Source organism: Bufo gargarizans, chromosome 8 (genome assembly GCF_014858855.1).
Source record: "Bufo gargarizans isolate SCDJY-AF-19 chromosome 8, ASM1485885v1, whole genome shotgun sequence".
Taxonomy (NCBI): domain Eukaryota; kingdom Metazoa; phylum Chordata; class Amphibia; order Anura; family Bufonidae; genus Bufo; species Bufo gargarizans.
Window position 1 is genome coordinate 26,547,747 of NC_058087.1, and position 14,277 is coordinate 26,562,023.

The window sequence follows — 14,277 nt, forward strand, 5'->3', positions numbered from 1 at the left end:
TTTTTGCATGAGCGGAACTCAAAGATCTGAAACATTTTCTACAGACACAAAAGACCCATTACTCTCAAATATTGTTCACAAATCTGTCTAAATCTGTGTTAGTGAGCACTTCTCCTTTGCCGAGATAATCCATCCCACCTCACAGGTGCGGCATATCAAGGTGCTGATTAGACAGCAGGAATATTGCACAGGTGTGCCTTAGACTGCTCACAATAAAAGACCACTCTGAAATGTGCACACTTGTGCCTTACTGGGGGGGAGGGGAGTCAGAAAACCAGTCAGTATCTGGTGTGGCCACCATTTGCCTCACGCAGTGCAACACATCTCCGTCACATAGAGTTGATCAGGTTGTCGATTGTGGCCTGTGGAATGTTGGTCCACTCCTTCAATAGTTGTGTGAAGTTACAGAATATTGCCAGGAACTGGAACACGCTGTCGTATACGCCGATCAAGAGCATCCCAAACATGCTCAATGGGTGACATGTCCGGTGAGTATGCTGCCATGCAAGAACTGGGATGTTTTCAGCTTCCAGGAATTGTGTACAGATCCTTGCAATATGGGGCCGTGCATTAGCATGCTGCAACATGAGGTGATGGTCGTGGATGAATGGCACAACAGTGGGCCTCAGGATCTCGTCACTGTGTCTCTGTGCATTCAAAATGCCATCAATAAAATGCACCTGTGTTCGTTGTCCATAACATACGCTGCCCATACCATAACCCCACCGCCACCATGGGCCACTCGATCCACAACATTGACGTCAGCAAACCGCTCACCCACACAACGCCACACACGCTGTCTGCCATCTGCCCTGAACAGCGAAAACCGGGACTCATCCGTGAACAGAACGCCTCTCCAACGTGCCAGGCGCCATCGAATGTGAGCATTTGCCCACTCAAGTCGGTTATGTCGACAAACTGCAGTCAGGTCCAGACCCCGATGACGAGCATGCAGATGAGCTTCCCTGAGATGGTTTCTGACAGTTTGTGCAGAAATTCTTTAGGTTATGCAAACCGATGGTCGCTGCAGCTGTCCGGGTGGCTGGTCTCAGACAATGATGGAGGTGAACATGCTGGATGTGGAGAGGGCTGGTGTGGTTACACGTGGTCTGCGGTTGTGAGGCCGGTTGGATGTACTGCTAAATTCTCTGAAATGCCTTTGGAGACGACTTATGATAGAGAAATGAACATTCATTGCACGGACAACAGCTCTGGTAGACATTCTGCAGTCAGCATGCCAAATGCACGCTCCCCTCAAACGTTGTGACATCTGTGGCATTGTGCTGCGTGATCAAACTGCACATTTCAGAGTGGCCTTTTATTGTGGGCAGTCTAAGGCACACCTGTGCAATATTCCTGCTGTCTAATCAGCACCTTGATATGCCACACCTGTGAGGTGGGATGGATTATCTCGGCAAAGGAGAAGCTGCTCACTAACACAGATCTAGACAGATTTGTGAACAATATTTGAGAGTAATGGGTCTTTTGTGTATCTAGAAAATGTTTCAGATCTTTGAGTTCAGCTCATGCAAAATGGGAGCAAAACCAAAAGTGTTGGGTTTATATTTTTGATCAGTGTATTTTTATTTTGTAGTTTGTATTGCCTTCATCAATAATTTATATCTCCTAGAGATACTACCGTTAACCTTTCCATCCCTGAGAAAACGATCAAACCCCTATGAGGCGGCTTTCTTATACAGGTGAAACTCGAAAAATTTGAATATCGTGCAAAAGTTCATTTACTTCAGTAATGCAACTTAAAAGGAGTTGCATTAATGCAACTTAAAAATTAGAATATTGTGAAAAGGTTCAATATTCTAGGCTCAAAGTGTCACACTCTAGTCAGCAAATTAATCCATACCCCCTGAGCAAAGGGGACCTGATATTGTGACTTTGGGGTTTTCATAAGCTGTAAACCATAATCATCCAAATTATAACAAATAAAGGCGTGAAATATCTCACTTTGCATGTAATGAGTCTCATATATTAGTTTTATCTTTTAAGTTGCATTACTGAACTTTGCACGATATTCGAATTTTTCAAGTTTCACCTGTACATCTCTGGATTAAATGCCAAATTAATTGCCTCCCTTATTTGTAGATATTTAAAGTAACCTTTTTTGGGGATTCCAAACTCTCTAATCAAAATCCTTCAGTTTATTCCCATTCAAAATATGTTCTAACAAACTTACCCCTCTATTCTCCCAATTCACATATTGTTTAATCGTCTGAATTTCTTTTCAAATTTATATTATTCCATATTGGAGTGCATTTTAAGTAACCCTTGATGCCCATTATTTTTTTACTTCTCTCCAAGTGTAGTCCATTAAATTTAATATTTGATTCCGAGTGCTCATATTCCCCAGTAAACCTGACTCTTATATCTCCGTTAAACTACTCAGCTTACTCTTAATCCCCATTTTTATTAAATACCCTCTCAACAATAAACTTACTTCCATATCTTTAATATATCCAAACTGTGAAACCAAGAAGTAGGAAAACCATTCTGGAAGAGACACTCCACCCCCCCTTAACGGGTAACTGAAGTGTTTTTCTTTTTTTTAATCTAGATTCTCCCCCTTTCCAAATGAACTCCCTCATTAAATTTATCCAACGTCCCGAAGATATTTTTAGGCAATACAATCGGGGCATTCTGTAATACAAACAGGACCTTAGGGAGAAAAACCATCTTTATGAAATGAACTCGACCCATCATTGATAGTGGCTATCTCTTCCAGACAAGGATCTTCTTTCTTAGTTCCCTTAAAAGAGGAACAACATTTAGCTTTACACAATCCTTCACCTTTCCTGAAATATTTATCCCTAAATATTTCAAACTACTTCTTTTATCCACAACGTGAACACCAAAATTCTGAAACAAATCTCCCTCCCCTAATAACATCAAATGTGATTTCTCCCAATTTATTTTTAATCCTGAAAAATAACCAAACTTCTTAATTATATTCATTGTTTTCCATCATCAGAAAGATCGTTATGTATCTGGCTGACATGAGTGATGGGCTAATGTCAGCGGAACATAACTGTATGACTTATATCTCCCTGCCTGACGCCGTTCGCGCTAAATAATGACTTTTGTAATATGCAAATGAGGCTCTAGGTGCTAGTGGGGCGTTGCTGCAGCACCTAGAGGCTCCGTCCTCTCACCGTTTGGCACGCCCTTGTAAAGGTGATTGACATCCTCGCTCTCCTCCGTCCCCAGCAAATCCCGCGCCTGTGCCGTCCATTTCAGTATTAGGCGCAGGCCCAGTGAGTGAAGGATGGCAGCAGGCGAGCGTCCTTCACTCACTGCGCCTAATACTAAAATGGACGGCGCAGGATTTGCGGGGCACGGAGGAGACCGAGGATGTCCATAGGACTCTGTTTTCAGCTTATCTTTACCCTCTTTGGGAATCAAGACAATAATAGCTTCCTCCATACACTCCGGCAATTTTCCCGTCACTCTTGCCTCGCACAGGGTTTCCCTTAATTCTGGCAAAAGTATCTGACCAAAATCCTTACATATCTCAAATGGTAATCCATCTCCTCCTGGCATTTTCCCGTTTTTTACTGATCTCAAAGCTCTTTCCAATTCTTCCAACTGTAAATCTAATTGATCTTTTTGATTTATTGACAGTTTTTTTAAAGGGAACCCCATTTAAATAATGGCTTAATTCTTCTTTTTCAAAATGTATTTTTGACCTATATAATTCTTGATACTAAGTACAAAACACCTCACTTATCTGTCCCGGGGTTTTTACCATCTGTCCCTTATTGTTTTTAATTACTCCTATCCGAGATTTTTTTCGGTTGATTTTTTACTATGTTGAACAGAGTCTTACCAACTTTTTCCCCCTCAGAGACAAACTTAACCCCCTGGAAAAACAGTGTTGTTTTTTCCATGTATATATCTTTAACCTTTTCTTATTCCTTTTTCCACTGTGGGGTCAGCCACACAACTCACTCTTGCTGCCTCTAATTCCTGCTCTGCCGTCTTAATATTTTCTCCCTGTTTTTTGTTTGTTTTTTTCCAAATAATTCACCTTTTTAATAAATAAAATTCTTCTGAGGAAAGCTTCTGCCGTATCCCAGACCACCTGCTTAGCGGCTGAATCTTTGTTAACTTAAAAAAAAAACTTGTAACTTTTTATTTCTTCTTTGTCTTTTTATCGGAGTTAACCAATGTGGATTACATTTAAACAACAACCGCTTGTGTCTAGTGATCAGCTCCACTTCCATAACAAGAGGTCTGAGAGGGCCATAGGAACAGATTTTATTTTTCCCCATTGACCAGGTTTGATGTGTCTTTGAGTAGCAAGAGTGAGTTATTTCCTCCGGGTGCAAAATGCGCCAAATGTCCAGCCAATCAAACTTGGTCATTAAACTAGCGAGATTATTATTATTAAGTACGGTTTTACTATTAGATAATCTATCTTTACCTGGATCCATAGTCGCATTATAGTCTCCTACTGCAATCAACACAAAAGTTTGCCTGTCTAAATCACATCGGGTTTATATGGAGGTGGAATATAAATATTTGCAATCACCATCTGTACATTCTCTATATTACATTGTAAGAAGATTGCCACGTATTCAAAGTTAAATTTATTATGAACCAAAATGGATACTCGCCTTGAGTATGAAGTCGGTACAGAATGATAACCACCTCCTATCCATCTCTTCTCCACCCACCTCAATGAGTCCCTATCTAAATGTGTTTCCTGCAAACAGATGACAGCGGGCATGTATCCCCTCAACAAACCAAAGACGGCGAACCTCTTTAAACTCTCACTTAACCCCTTACATTAAGCTATACAACGCTCATAATTCAGGAAGAAAAAATAACTGCGAAAGCCCCTGAACCTCGCATATTCTGCCCTATATCCCCCCCCTCACCTTAAATCTATTACATCTCACAGGCCTTTTGTATCTGCCCAATCGTTTACCTCTTCAGGAGACCGAAAGAAAAACCGTTATCCTGATACACGTCAAACCGGCTAATCTCAACCTCTTTTTTAGATCCATGTATTTTTTCCTACGCTCATTGGTGACCACTGAATAATCCGGACAGAGATTTACCTTTTTTCCCACAATCTGAAATTTATCTAAGGTTCTCGATTCTGACAAAATAGCATCTCGATCTTTGGAGAGGAGTAGTTTAACCAAAATTTACCTTGACTGAACCCCTGGAATACTCTTTTTTTTTTTTTACTGGGGATCCTATGAGCTCTCGCTACCGCAGAGACTAGATAGGGTACCTGGCTTACAGTTATCAAGGAACCATTTTTCCATAAATTCTCCACACTTAGGGTTCATTCACACATGCGCAAAATGGGTCCGCATCCGTTCCGCCATTTTGCAGAACAGGTGAGGACATATTCATTTTCAATGGGGCCGGAATGTGCTGTCCACATCCGCATTTGCAGATCCGCACTTCCGTTCCGGAAAAAAAATAGAACATGTCCTATTCTTGTCCAGAAAAGTGGATGTGTGCAGTCTGCAAAACACATACGGACGCGTGAATGGACCCTTAGTTCCCTCTATACCCTCTGGTATTCCCACACATCTTAAATTTGTTCTCATTCTGTCTTAGATCTGTCTTCTAGATCTATCAATTTATTTTCCAAGCTCTCCTTTGTTTGCTCTCCTTCTCTAATTTATATACTAAATCTTCCATCACTGATGTTCTATTCTCCATCACCTGCTGCGCTCTATCAACTTTACCAAATCATCTCTAATCAAACTGACATCAGTCCGAACCGACCCAATCTGAGTTACTAACTTCGCCAAAACATCCTCAAGTCTGGTCACAGTATGGAAGATCTCTTCAACCCTTTTAGCATTAATTTCAGTTGTTGCATCATTTATTACATAACCCTCCGAGTCATTCAGGATCTGGTTTTTATTTAACTGTGGGTCCAGTCCTACTGCGGACCCTTTTCCAGAATCAGCGGACCACAATATAGGGGTTGAAGGAATCAAATACTTATTTAAGGCATTTTGTTTCCAATCCAGTTCCAGATCTCCTGTTGTTACTTGTCCCTGTTTTTTTTGCGGCATTTCAAAGGGATATATCCCTGGCATTAAAGGGATTCTGTCATCAGAAATGAGCCCAATAAGCGAAACATATGGCGATGTCCCCTGTAAAACACAGAATCCTAAAGTGAGTTTATCTAATTGCCCCTGTGGCTCTATATTCATAAAAAAGCGATTTATATCAAATGTCAATCAATTCAAAATGTGTCCAAGGGGACGTCTCATGGTGAAAGGTGCCCGGCTGCATCCATCTCGTTTAGGTGCCCAACGCCGCCTTCTGAGCCCTCCCTTTCATGTGATCCGCCTACCTCACGTCATCACTGCTTCTCTAACCACCGCTCTCTTCATCAAGATCCCGCGCGTGCGCACTAGGTTGGATGGCTGGGATGGGCTGTAATAGGGCAGTCAGTGGAGGTTCGAGGCCGCTGCCAGTAGTCCGCACGGCCGCATCAGGATATACCTAGTGCGCACGCGTGGGATCTTGATGGAGCGAGCGGTGGTTAGAGAAGCAGTGATGACGTGAGGTGGGTGGATCACATGAAAGGGAGGGCTCAGAAGGCTGTGTTGGGCACCTAAACGAGATGGCTGCAGCCGGGCACTTTTCACCATGAGACGTCCCCTTGGACACAATTTGAAGAGATTGACAGGTGATATAAATCGCTTTTTTATGAATATAGAGCCACAGGGTCATTAGATAAACTCACTTTAGGATTCTGTGTTTTACAAGGGACATCGCCATATGTTTAGCTTATAGGGCTCATTTCTGATGACAGAATCCCTTTAACTGCGGGGAAACTAGTAAAATGACACAGCAATCAACCAGTTAGCAGCGTAATTAATGCTTGTTAGTAAGTAAATTAGTAAATATATTGAGGCTACAGGTACGATCCACACTTTCTTCTTCTTAACCGTCCAGTAAATCACCAATATCCTATGTGCGGACAGGAAGTCTATTTCTCCATGTATTCCTATGGGAGCCTCAATGTCGGTCTCATAGGAATGAATAGAGAAGTAACTGACTTTCTGTCCTGTGTCAGATGGAGATCAGAGAGTTGGTCACATGACACGGCTGAGGATCAGAAGGGAGGTTATAACTTATAAAAATACAGTCACCAGTAGGAAGATTACCTTCACTACAGTTTACATCATGTACCTTTCTAACAGGTCAGAGAATAAAATTTTTGTGGGAGTTCAACTTTAAGTATCAAGAAGAGGACTGCTACACTGTTATCAGACCGGCTTTGGAATTACCCAGTTTCCAAACTGCAGGTATCTGGGTGACAAACTGGTCTGTGAGGTTGCCCTTGCTGGCACCTTCTGAAACCAATGGGGGAGATTACTCAGGAGTCAGTTTTGCACGAATCTCTGTTGCCGTAATAGGCGCCAAATTTATCAAATGTTTCACAATGCTTGACAATCTGGCGCAGCTACTTCTGTCTTGAGAGGTTACTCCCCTTTCTCTGCCGCCCCTTTACTGGAGTAAGATTTCACTCATTTTTGTGACTTTTTAATAAGTTACAGCTGATAAATCTGGCTCCATAGGCTAACCGCGTCCTCTTTCCTTAAAATTTTAAAAATGCAAAATGTCGAAAATAAGCCCAAAAAGTCACAAAGCTCTATTTTTGGAGCCAGAATTCTGGATTGCAGGGCTTGTGAAATTGTCCTTCTTGTGTTTTTCTTCCCTTTGCATCATTTCTGTGGCGGGCTCTTCTTGGTGTGAGGTGAGAGATGTGGTCCTCTGAACCAATCATGCCTCACCCCCTGCTGCTCCCCCTGCTTCTCATGTAGTCTCATATACAGGCTGGGAGACTGTAACATGACTACTCCTCCTCCCCTCTCACAGCGCACAGAGAAGAGATACTGCTGCAGCCACACCTCCCTCCTTACCTTCCTCCCCGTCTAGTACTCTCATTTCTATTATTATAGAAGAAATGTATAAACATTTACATAGAACCAACACACAGGGAAAGGGGGAGTACTGGCTGCTGCTGGAAGATGAGGACAACAGCACTCCCCGCTAATAAGATATATTACAAAGTTTCATACAATAACATATACAGCTAATTTATGCAGGGAAAAAATTAATGATCACGATAAGTACACTTCAACCTGACAATCCACAACTCGATGCTAATTGAATCTATTAATGTTGATAATCAGTTCCCTAGTTTTATTCTCTGAATCTGGAAAACTTCTGTTCACATTACGCAAAGAACAAAACAAGAAACCCAACACCGAGTAACAACCCCCCCCCCCCCCCTTCCATATAGATCATACTATCATTAATTTCAATGGTAGGTTCGTCCTACAATTTAATGTGTATTGGGAGCTTCTGAGTCGCCCCATATACATCATCTGTTGGGGAGGAGAAGGACTGAGCATGACGAATCTCACGGCGCAATCCTATTGTTCTTCTGGAAGATAAGTTTCCACTTTCCCCACTGTGTGTGTATGGGGAGGGGAGAGAGATACATGTCAGTCAAACGACAACTATTGAAGGTGTATGGGCACATTAACCCCATATCCACCATTTTTGTTTAAAAATGGCACCTGCTCCAGAGCACTGTGGGCGCCATAGTCATCAGGTTTCCGAGTTCCCATTGAAGTGAATGAGAGCTGAGCTGCAGTAACCCGGCACAACCACTACACCGGAGGCTGCAGGGAGCAGCTGATTAGTGGGGTGTGGGGTGCAGGGTGTTGGACCTCACCGATCGGATAGTAATGACCTGTCCTGAGGATAGTTCATCAATGTCAGGAGCCTGGAAAACCCCCTTTAACATTTTGGGCTGTAAAAAATGCACTGACAAGCCTGTCCAAACCGGGGTCTAATAGTTATCTTACCTGGGGGCTGCTGGGGCCAGAAATACTGCTGCCAGTCTTGCAGCACGTACGTGAAGCGGATGGCGATGTTTATGGGAGGCAATGCAGTAAGTGGACATCCCTAAAACCAGGAGACATAGACATGGATTTACATTATATAAGAAGGACATATCGATGTTCATCTCATAAGTACTAACAGTTATCCCATGATGTTCTGTGAGTCGCTGCTATCAGACCTCAATGGACCATGCACTGGTGGCATATCCTAGCAGCAGAGGCTACTCCATTACATGTAGCAGTGAAGGTCCCAGCAGTCACACATTGATAGTATGTTATAGTATGTGCATATTTAGTACATACACTAGGAACATACCATCACTGTCTGTACCCCGGAAACCCATTGGGGGCATGGATGCCCCATCACTGTGACACACTCCAGTCTCAGAAATGGGGCCCCATAGTGAACAGAGGGCACAGCACATGCACAGCATTCTCTGCATTTATAGTACAATCCCATAGTGGTGAATGGAGGGTGGTCACGCAAGCACAGCTTGCTCTCCATTAACTAAAAGGGGTTGGCCCATCTCATACATTAGGGGCATAGCTTTAGAATATGTCCCCAATGTCCGATAGGTGCGGGTCCCACCTCTGGGACCTGCACCAATCTCTAGAACGGAGCCCGCAAAAAGAAGGAGTGTGTATCGTACATGCGCGGCCACCCTCCATTCATTTCTATGGGAGTGCCAAAAATAGCCAAGCGCTGGCTAAGCTATTTATGTCAGCCCCTTAGAAGTGAATGTAGCGGGGGCCACGCTTTTACTGTGCACTGTGCACCTCCAGCGTCCTCCAAGTGGGACGCCACCGCTTACAAATCCACCTCTCCTATTTAAGCGATGAGTTGATAAAGGTCTAACAGGCCGAAACGTCTCCCCAAGCAATCGCAATACTAAGTGCTTCATCTATAACATATATGGAGATTGTTCATAATTTTGAATTTTTTGGATATTTTTCTTTTTTTCTTATATTGATTTTTTTTTTTCTTGTTTGCATTCCTGAGATATATACCTACTTGGTATTAAGGAGCATTAAATTAAATCTACCTTTGCATACTACTTTGAGAGTGCGTGGTTTCATTCATATTGACTATTAGTGGGTCTTTACCCTTATACCACTGCACCTCCCCCCTGGAGGAGTGCATCTTCCATTTTTCTAACTTTACCTACATGTAACCACCACCTGGTAAGACAGCTTCATACGTACAATTTTGGACTTGAAGATGTCCAGAAGTCCCGACAGATGCGTGTACTGATTCGGCACTTTCCGCAAATGCACCATCTCGAAGTCTGTGCGCACGCCCGGCCCTTGGCACTCGCCCACGTAAAGTTTCCTCCATTTCTGATGAATTTGCACAAAGACTGGCACCTGGCTGTAAAACCAACATGATTATTATTATTCCGCAGGAAGAGTCACGTGGATTTGTGTAGCAGGACATAATAAACACAGGAAACGCTCCCCGGGCCATGCGGATATATTTAGTAGATGGGTCTCTGCAGCCCCTCTCATCACAGTATCGCTGTGACAGCCGCCTTCAGTCACTTCTATCAGCCATGTCCCCCAGGGCCGCTCTGCAGCTATTTTGATTTCTCAATATTAGGTACTACAATCTCATGTGTGTTGGGAATAAAGCAGAGTTCAGCAGCAGAAAAGCCCAGCAGGCAACGGAAAAAAATAGCAGGTAGCATATTCTGCAGATATAATCTAAAGGCGATGTGGCATCTGGGAGAAATAGTCAGCTCCTTAGGCGGCAAGAAATGCTCTATGGCCAGAGCCGCCATGTTCAGGTTTATAAAATGTAAATCAACCAAAGCATCCGGGATTAGCACAGGAGAAATTAGCAAACTAAAGAGCATTTCACCTAAAAAAGCAAAAATAAAAATCACAAGTCTGTGAGTATCAAATGGTTAGATTTGTTCCTTGAAAAGCATCATCTTCCCCACTGTCCAGCACCCTTTAGGCCCCTGTCCCTCCCTGCAGACTCTGATAATGCTCAGAAAATGCTTCACCTACACAAAATACCTGTCTAGACTGAGAGCGTCCTTCAGCGTCCATGTGAGACTCATCATGCTGTGAGAGGGGGAGGTGCGTCCATGTGAGACTCATCATGCTGTGAGAGGGGGAGGTGCGTCCATGTGAGACTCATCATGCTGTGAGAGGGGGAGGTGCGTCCATGTGAGACTCATCATGCTGTGAGAGGGGGAGGTGCGTCCATGTGAGACTCATCATGCTGTGAGAGGGGGAGGTGCGTCCATGTGAGACTCATCATGCTGTGAGAGGGGGAGGTGCGTCCATGTGAGACTCATCATGCTGTGAGAGGGGGAGGTGCGTCCATGTGAGACTCATCATGCTGTGAGAGGGGGAGGTGCGTCCATGTGAGACTCATCATGCTGTGAGAGGGGGAGGTGCGTCCATGTGAGACTCATCATGCTGTGAGAGGGGGAGGTGCGTCCATGTGAGACTCATCATGCTGTGAGAGGGGGAGGTGCGTCCATGTGAGACTCATCATGCTGTGAGAGGGGGAGGTGCGTCCATGTGAGACTCATCATGCTGTGAGAGGGGGAGGTGCGTCCATGTGAGACTCATCATGCTGTGAGAGGGGGAGGTGCGTCCATGTGAGACTCATCATGCTGTGAGAGGGGGAGGTGCGTCCATGTGAGACTCATCATGCTGTGAGAGGGGGAGGTGCGTCCATGTGAGACTCATCATGCTGTGAGAGGGGGAGGTGCGTCCATGTGAGACTCATCATGCTGTGAGAGGGGGAGGTGCGTCCATGTGAGACTCATCATGCTGTGAGAGGGGGAGGTGCGTCCATGTGAGACTCATCATGCTGTGAGAGGGGGAGGTGCGTCCATGTGAGACTCATCATGCTGTGAGAGGGGGAGGTGCGTCCATGTGAGACTCATCATGCTGTGAGAGGGGGAGGTGTGTCCATGCGAGACTCATCATGCTGTGAGAGGGGGAGGTGTGTCCATGCGAGACTCATCATGCTGTGAGAGGGGGAGGTGTGTCCATGCGAGACTCATCATGCTGTGAGAGGGGGAGGTGTGTCCATGCGAGACTCATCATGCTGTGAGAGGGGGAGGTGTGTCTATGCGAGACTCATCATGCTGTGAGAGGGGGAGGTGTGTCCATGTGAGACTCATCATGCTGTGAGAGGGGGAGGTGTGTCCATGTGAGACTCATGCTGTGAGAGGGGGGGTGTGTCCATGTGAGACTCATCATGCTGTGAGAGGGGGAGGTGTGTCCATGTGAGACTCATGCTGTGAGAGGGGGAGGTGTGTCCATGTGAGACTCATCATGCTGTGAGAGGGGGAGGTGTGTCCATGTGAGACTCATCATGCTGTGAGAGGGGGAGGTGTGTCTATGTGAGACTCATGCTGTGAGAGGGGAGGTGTGTCTATGTGAGACTCATGCTGTGAGAGGGGGAGGTGTGTCCATATGAGACTCATTAGGTAAGAGAGATGGGTGTCTTTGAGACTCATGATGTGAGAAGGAGAAATGTCTGTATGAGACTCCCACTGGGAGTGGTAGGGATGTCTGTGAGACTCATGCTGTGAGAGGAGGGATTGTCTGCACTGCACCGTATCTTGCGGATTGCGGACCCATTCAAGTCAATGGGTCCACATCCGCAGTACGTTTTTTAAATATAGAGAGAATCTGAATCGCACATCCTCATTCCTATACTCCTGATATAACAACCGTTTGCAATTTGCAGCATTTCTTTTGATAAGACATGGCTATACAGCACTAGTATCAATCATTTGCTGTGCACTATTAAGAAGCATTAGTATACAATTTGATCAAAGAGCATAGGCCCACTTACCGCGACAAGGTTGCCTCTTGTTAAGTGGGAACCTACTCTAACCGTAGCGCGGCGCCGTGCGGCGACCACCGCGCCTCCACACCGCTCCAGCAGGCAATGGGATCCAACAGCCACACTGCGGCCCCACATCCGCAGTACGGCCTGCACATGGCTGGTTCCCATATATCAAGGACCTGCTGTTTGCCACAATACGGGCACAGGGCGCGCACACAAACGGTCATGTGCATGAGCCCTTATATTCATGAGAACTGAAATCTTGCCTACAGTCCAGCATGAAGACTCTGATCTGACACATTCCTGATGGACAAATGCCTTTCAGATATCGGTGTTCGTCCTGGATTTCTGTACACGACGAGAAGGAACGAATTGGGAGTTCTCTCGCTGACAAGAAGAACTTTCTTGGTGTCCAGGTGACCAAGAAAACTGTTCCATGACAATATGGCTGACTATTATATCAGACAACGCGTTCCTGTCCCAGAAACACAAGGCAGACGTTTTGGGCACAAAAAGAGGATATTTTCTCTGTGTGGGACACCGCGTGCTATATGTGTTTTTTACTGGATTCCTCTGCGTCCTCAGGAGCCGTCAGCTCCCTGCGTCACCATTCCGCTGCCATCGGTGGTTCAGCGCAGGCAGGTGCGATGCAGTGATGTCATCACATAGACCGCAGCAGACCTGTGCCCCTCTGAACTTTGGGGGAATATGGGGATAGGTGAGTATTCAATTTGGAGGGAATAAGGGACATCACTCTGCAGGGGGCACTTATGGCCAGACCCCCCACAGCGGTGATGTGTGCCCTATGCGTCATGTCACTGGGTGGGTCACATGCCGCAAGGGAGAAACATCACTATCACTACTGCACGGAGTCACTGGTTGCAACCGGATGTAGATGCTGGGAGACCCGAGGTCTGTGGCAGGCAAGAGAAGGAGCCAGAACCCAGAGGCGGGTATCAGGTAAGTATGATTCCCTCTGCAGGTCTCGCCATGATGGGGGGTCTACCCAAAAGGCCCCTTGGGAAGAACAACCCCTTTAAGAGGGTATCATACTGTGTGGGCACACTTAAAGGGCATCACTCTGTTTGTAGAGCACTTAAGGGGGTCTCACATTGTATGGGAGGCATTTAAGAGTGGATAACACCATATGGAGGGCACTTAAAGGAACATCATACTGTGTGGGGGGCATTTAAAGGGCACCACATTGTGTGTGGGGGGGGCACTTAATGGGACAATATACTATTTGTGGGGCATTCAACGGGCATCACTCTCTTTGTTGGGCACTTAAGGGGGTCTCATATTGTATGGGAGGCATTTAAGAGTGGATAACACCATATGGAAGGCACTTAAAGGAACATCATACTGTGTGGGGGGCATTTAAAGGGCACCACATTGTGTGTGTGGGGGGGGGCACTTAATGAGACAATAAACTATTTGTGGGGTATTCAAAGGGCATCACTCTCTTTGTTGGGCACTTAAGGGGGTCTCATATTGTATGGGGGGCACTTAAGGGTGTATCACACCATGTGGAGGGAACATCATACTGTGTGG

General features: G+C 45.2%; 1 protein-coding gene across 2 annotated transcripts in view; it reads right to left on the reverse strand.

Moving 5' to 3' along the window:
- Positions 1-14,277, reverse strand: part of RAB3GAP1 (RAB3 GTPase activating protein catalytic subunit 1) — a 111,451-nt gene that overhangs the window by 61,532 nt on the left and 35,642 nt on the right. For both annotated transcript variants that reach the window (XM_044304794.1, XM_044304793.1), the window contains exons 7-8: positions 10,113-10,278; positions 8,874-8,973 (exon numbers count right to left, since the gene is read on the reverse strand). In XM_044304794.1, the coding sequence (XP_044160729.1) occupies positions 8,874-8,973; positions 10,113-10,278 (266 nt within the window). The remainder of the gene's footprint in view (positions 1-8,873; positions 8,974-10,112; positions 10,279-14,277) is intronic.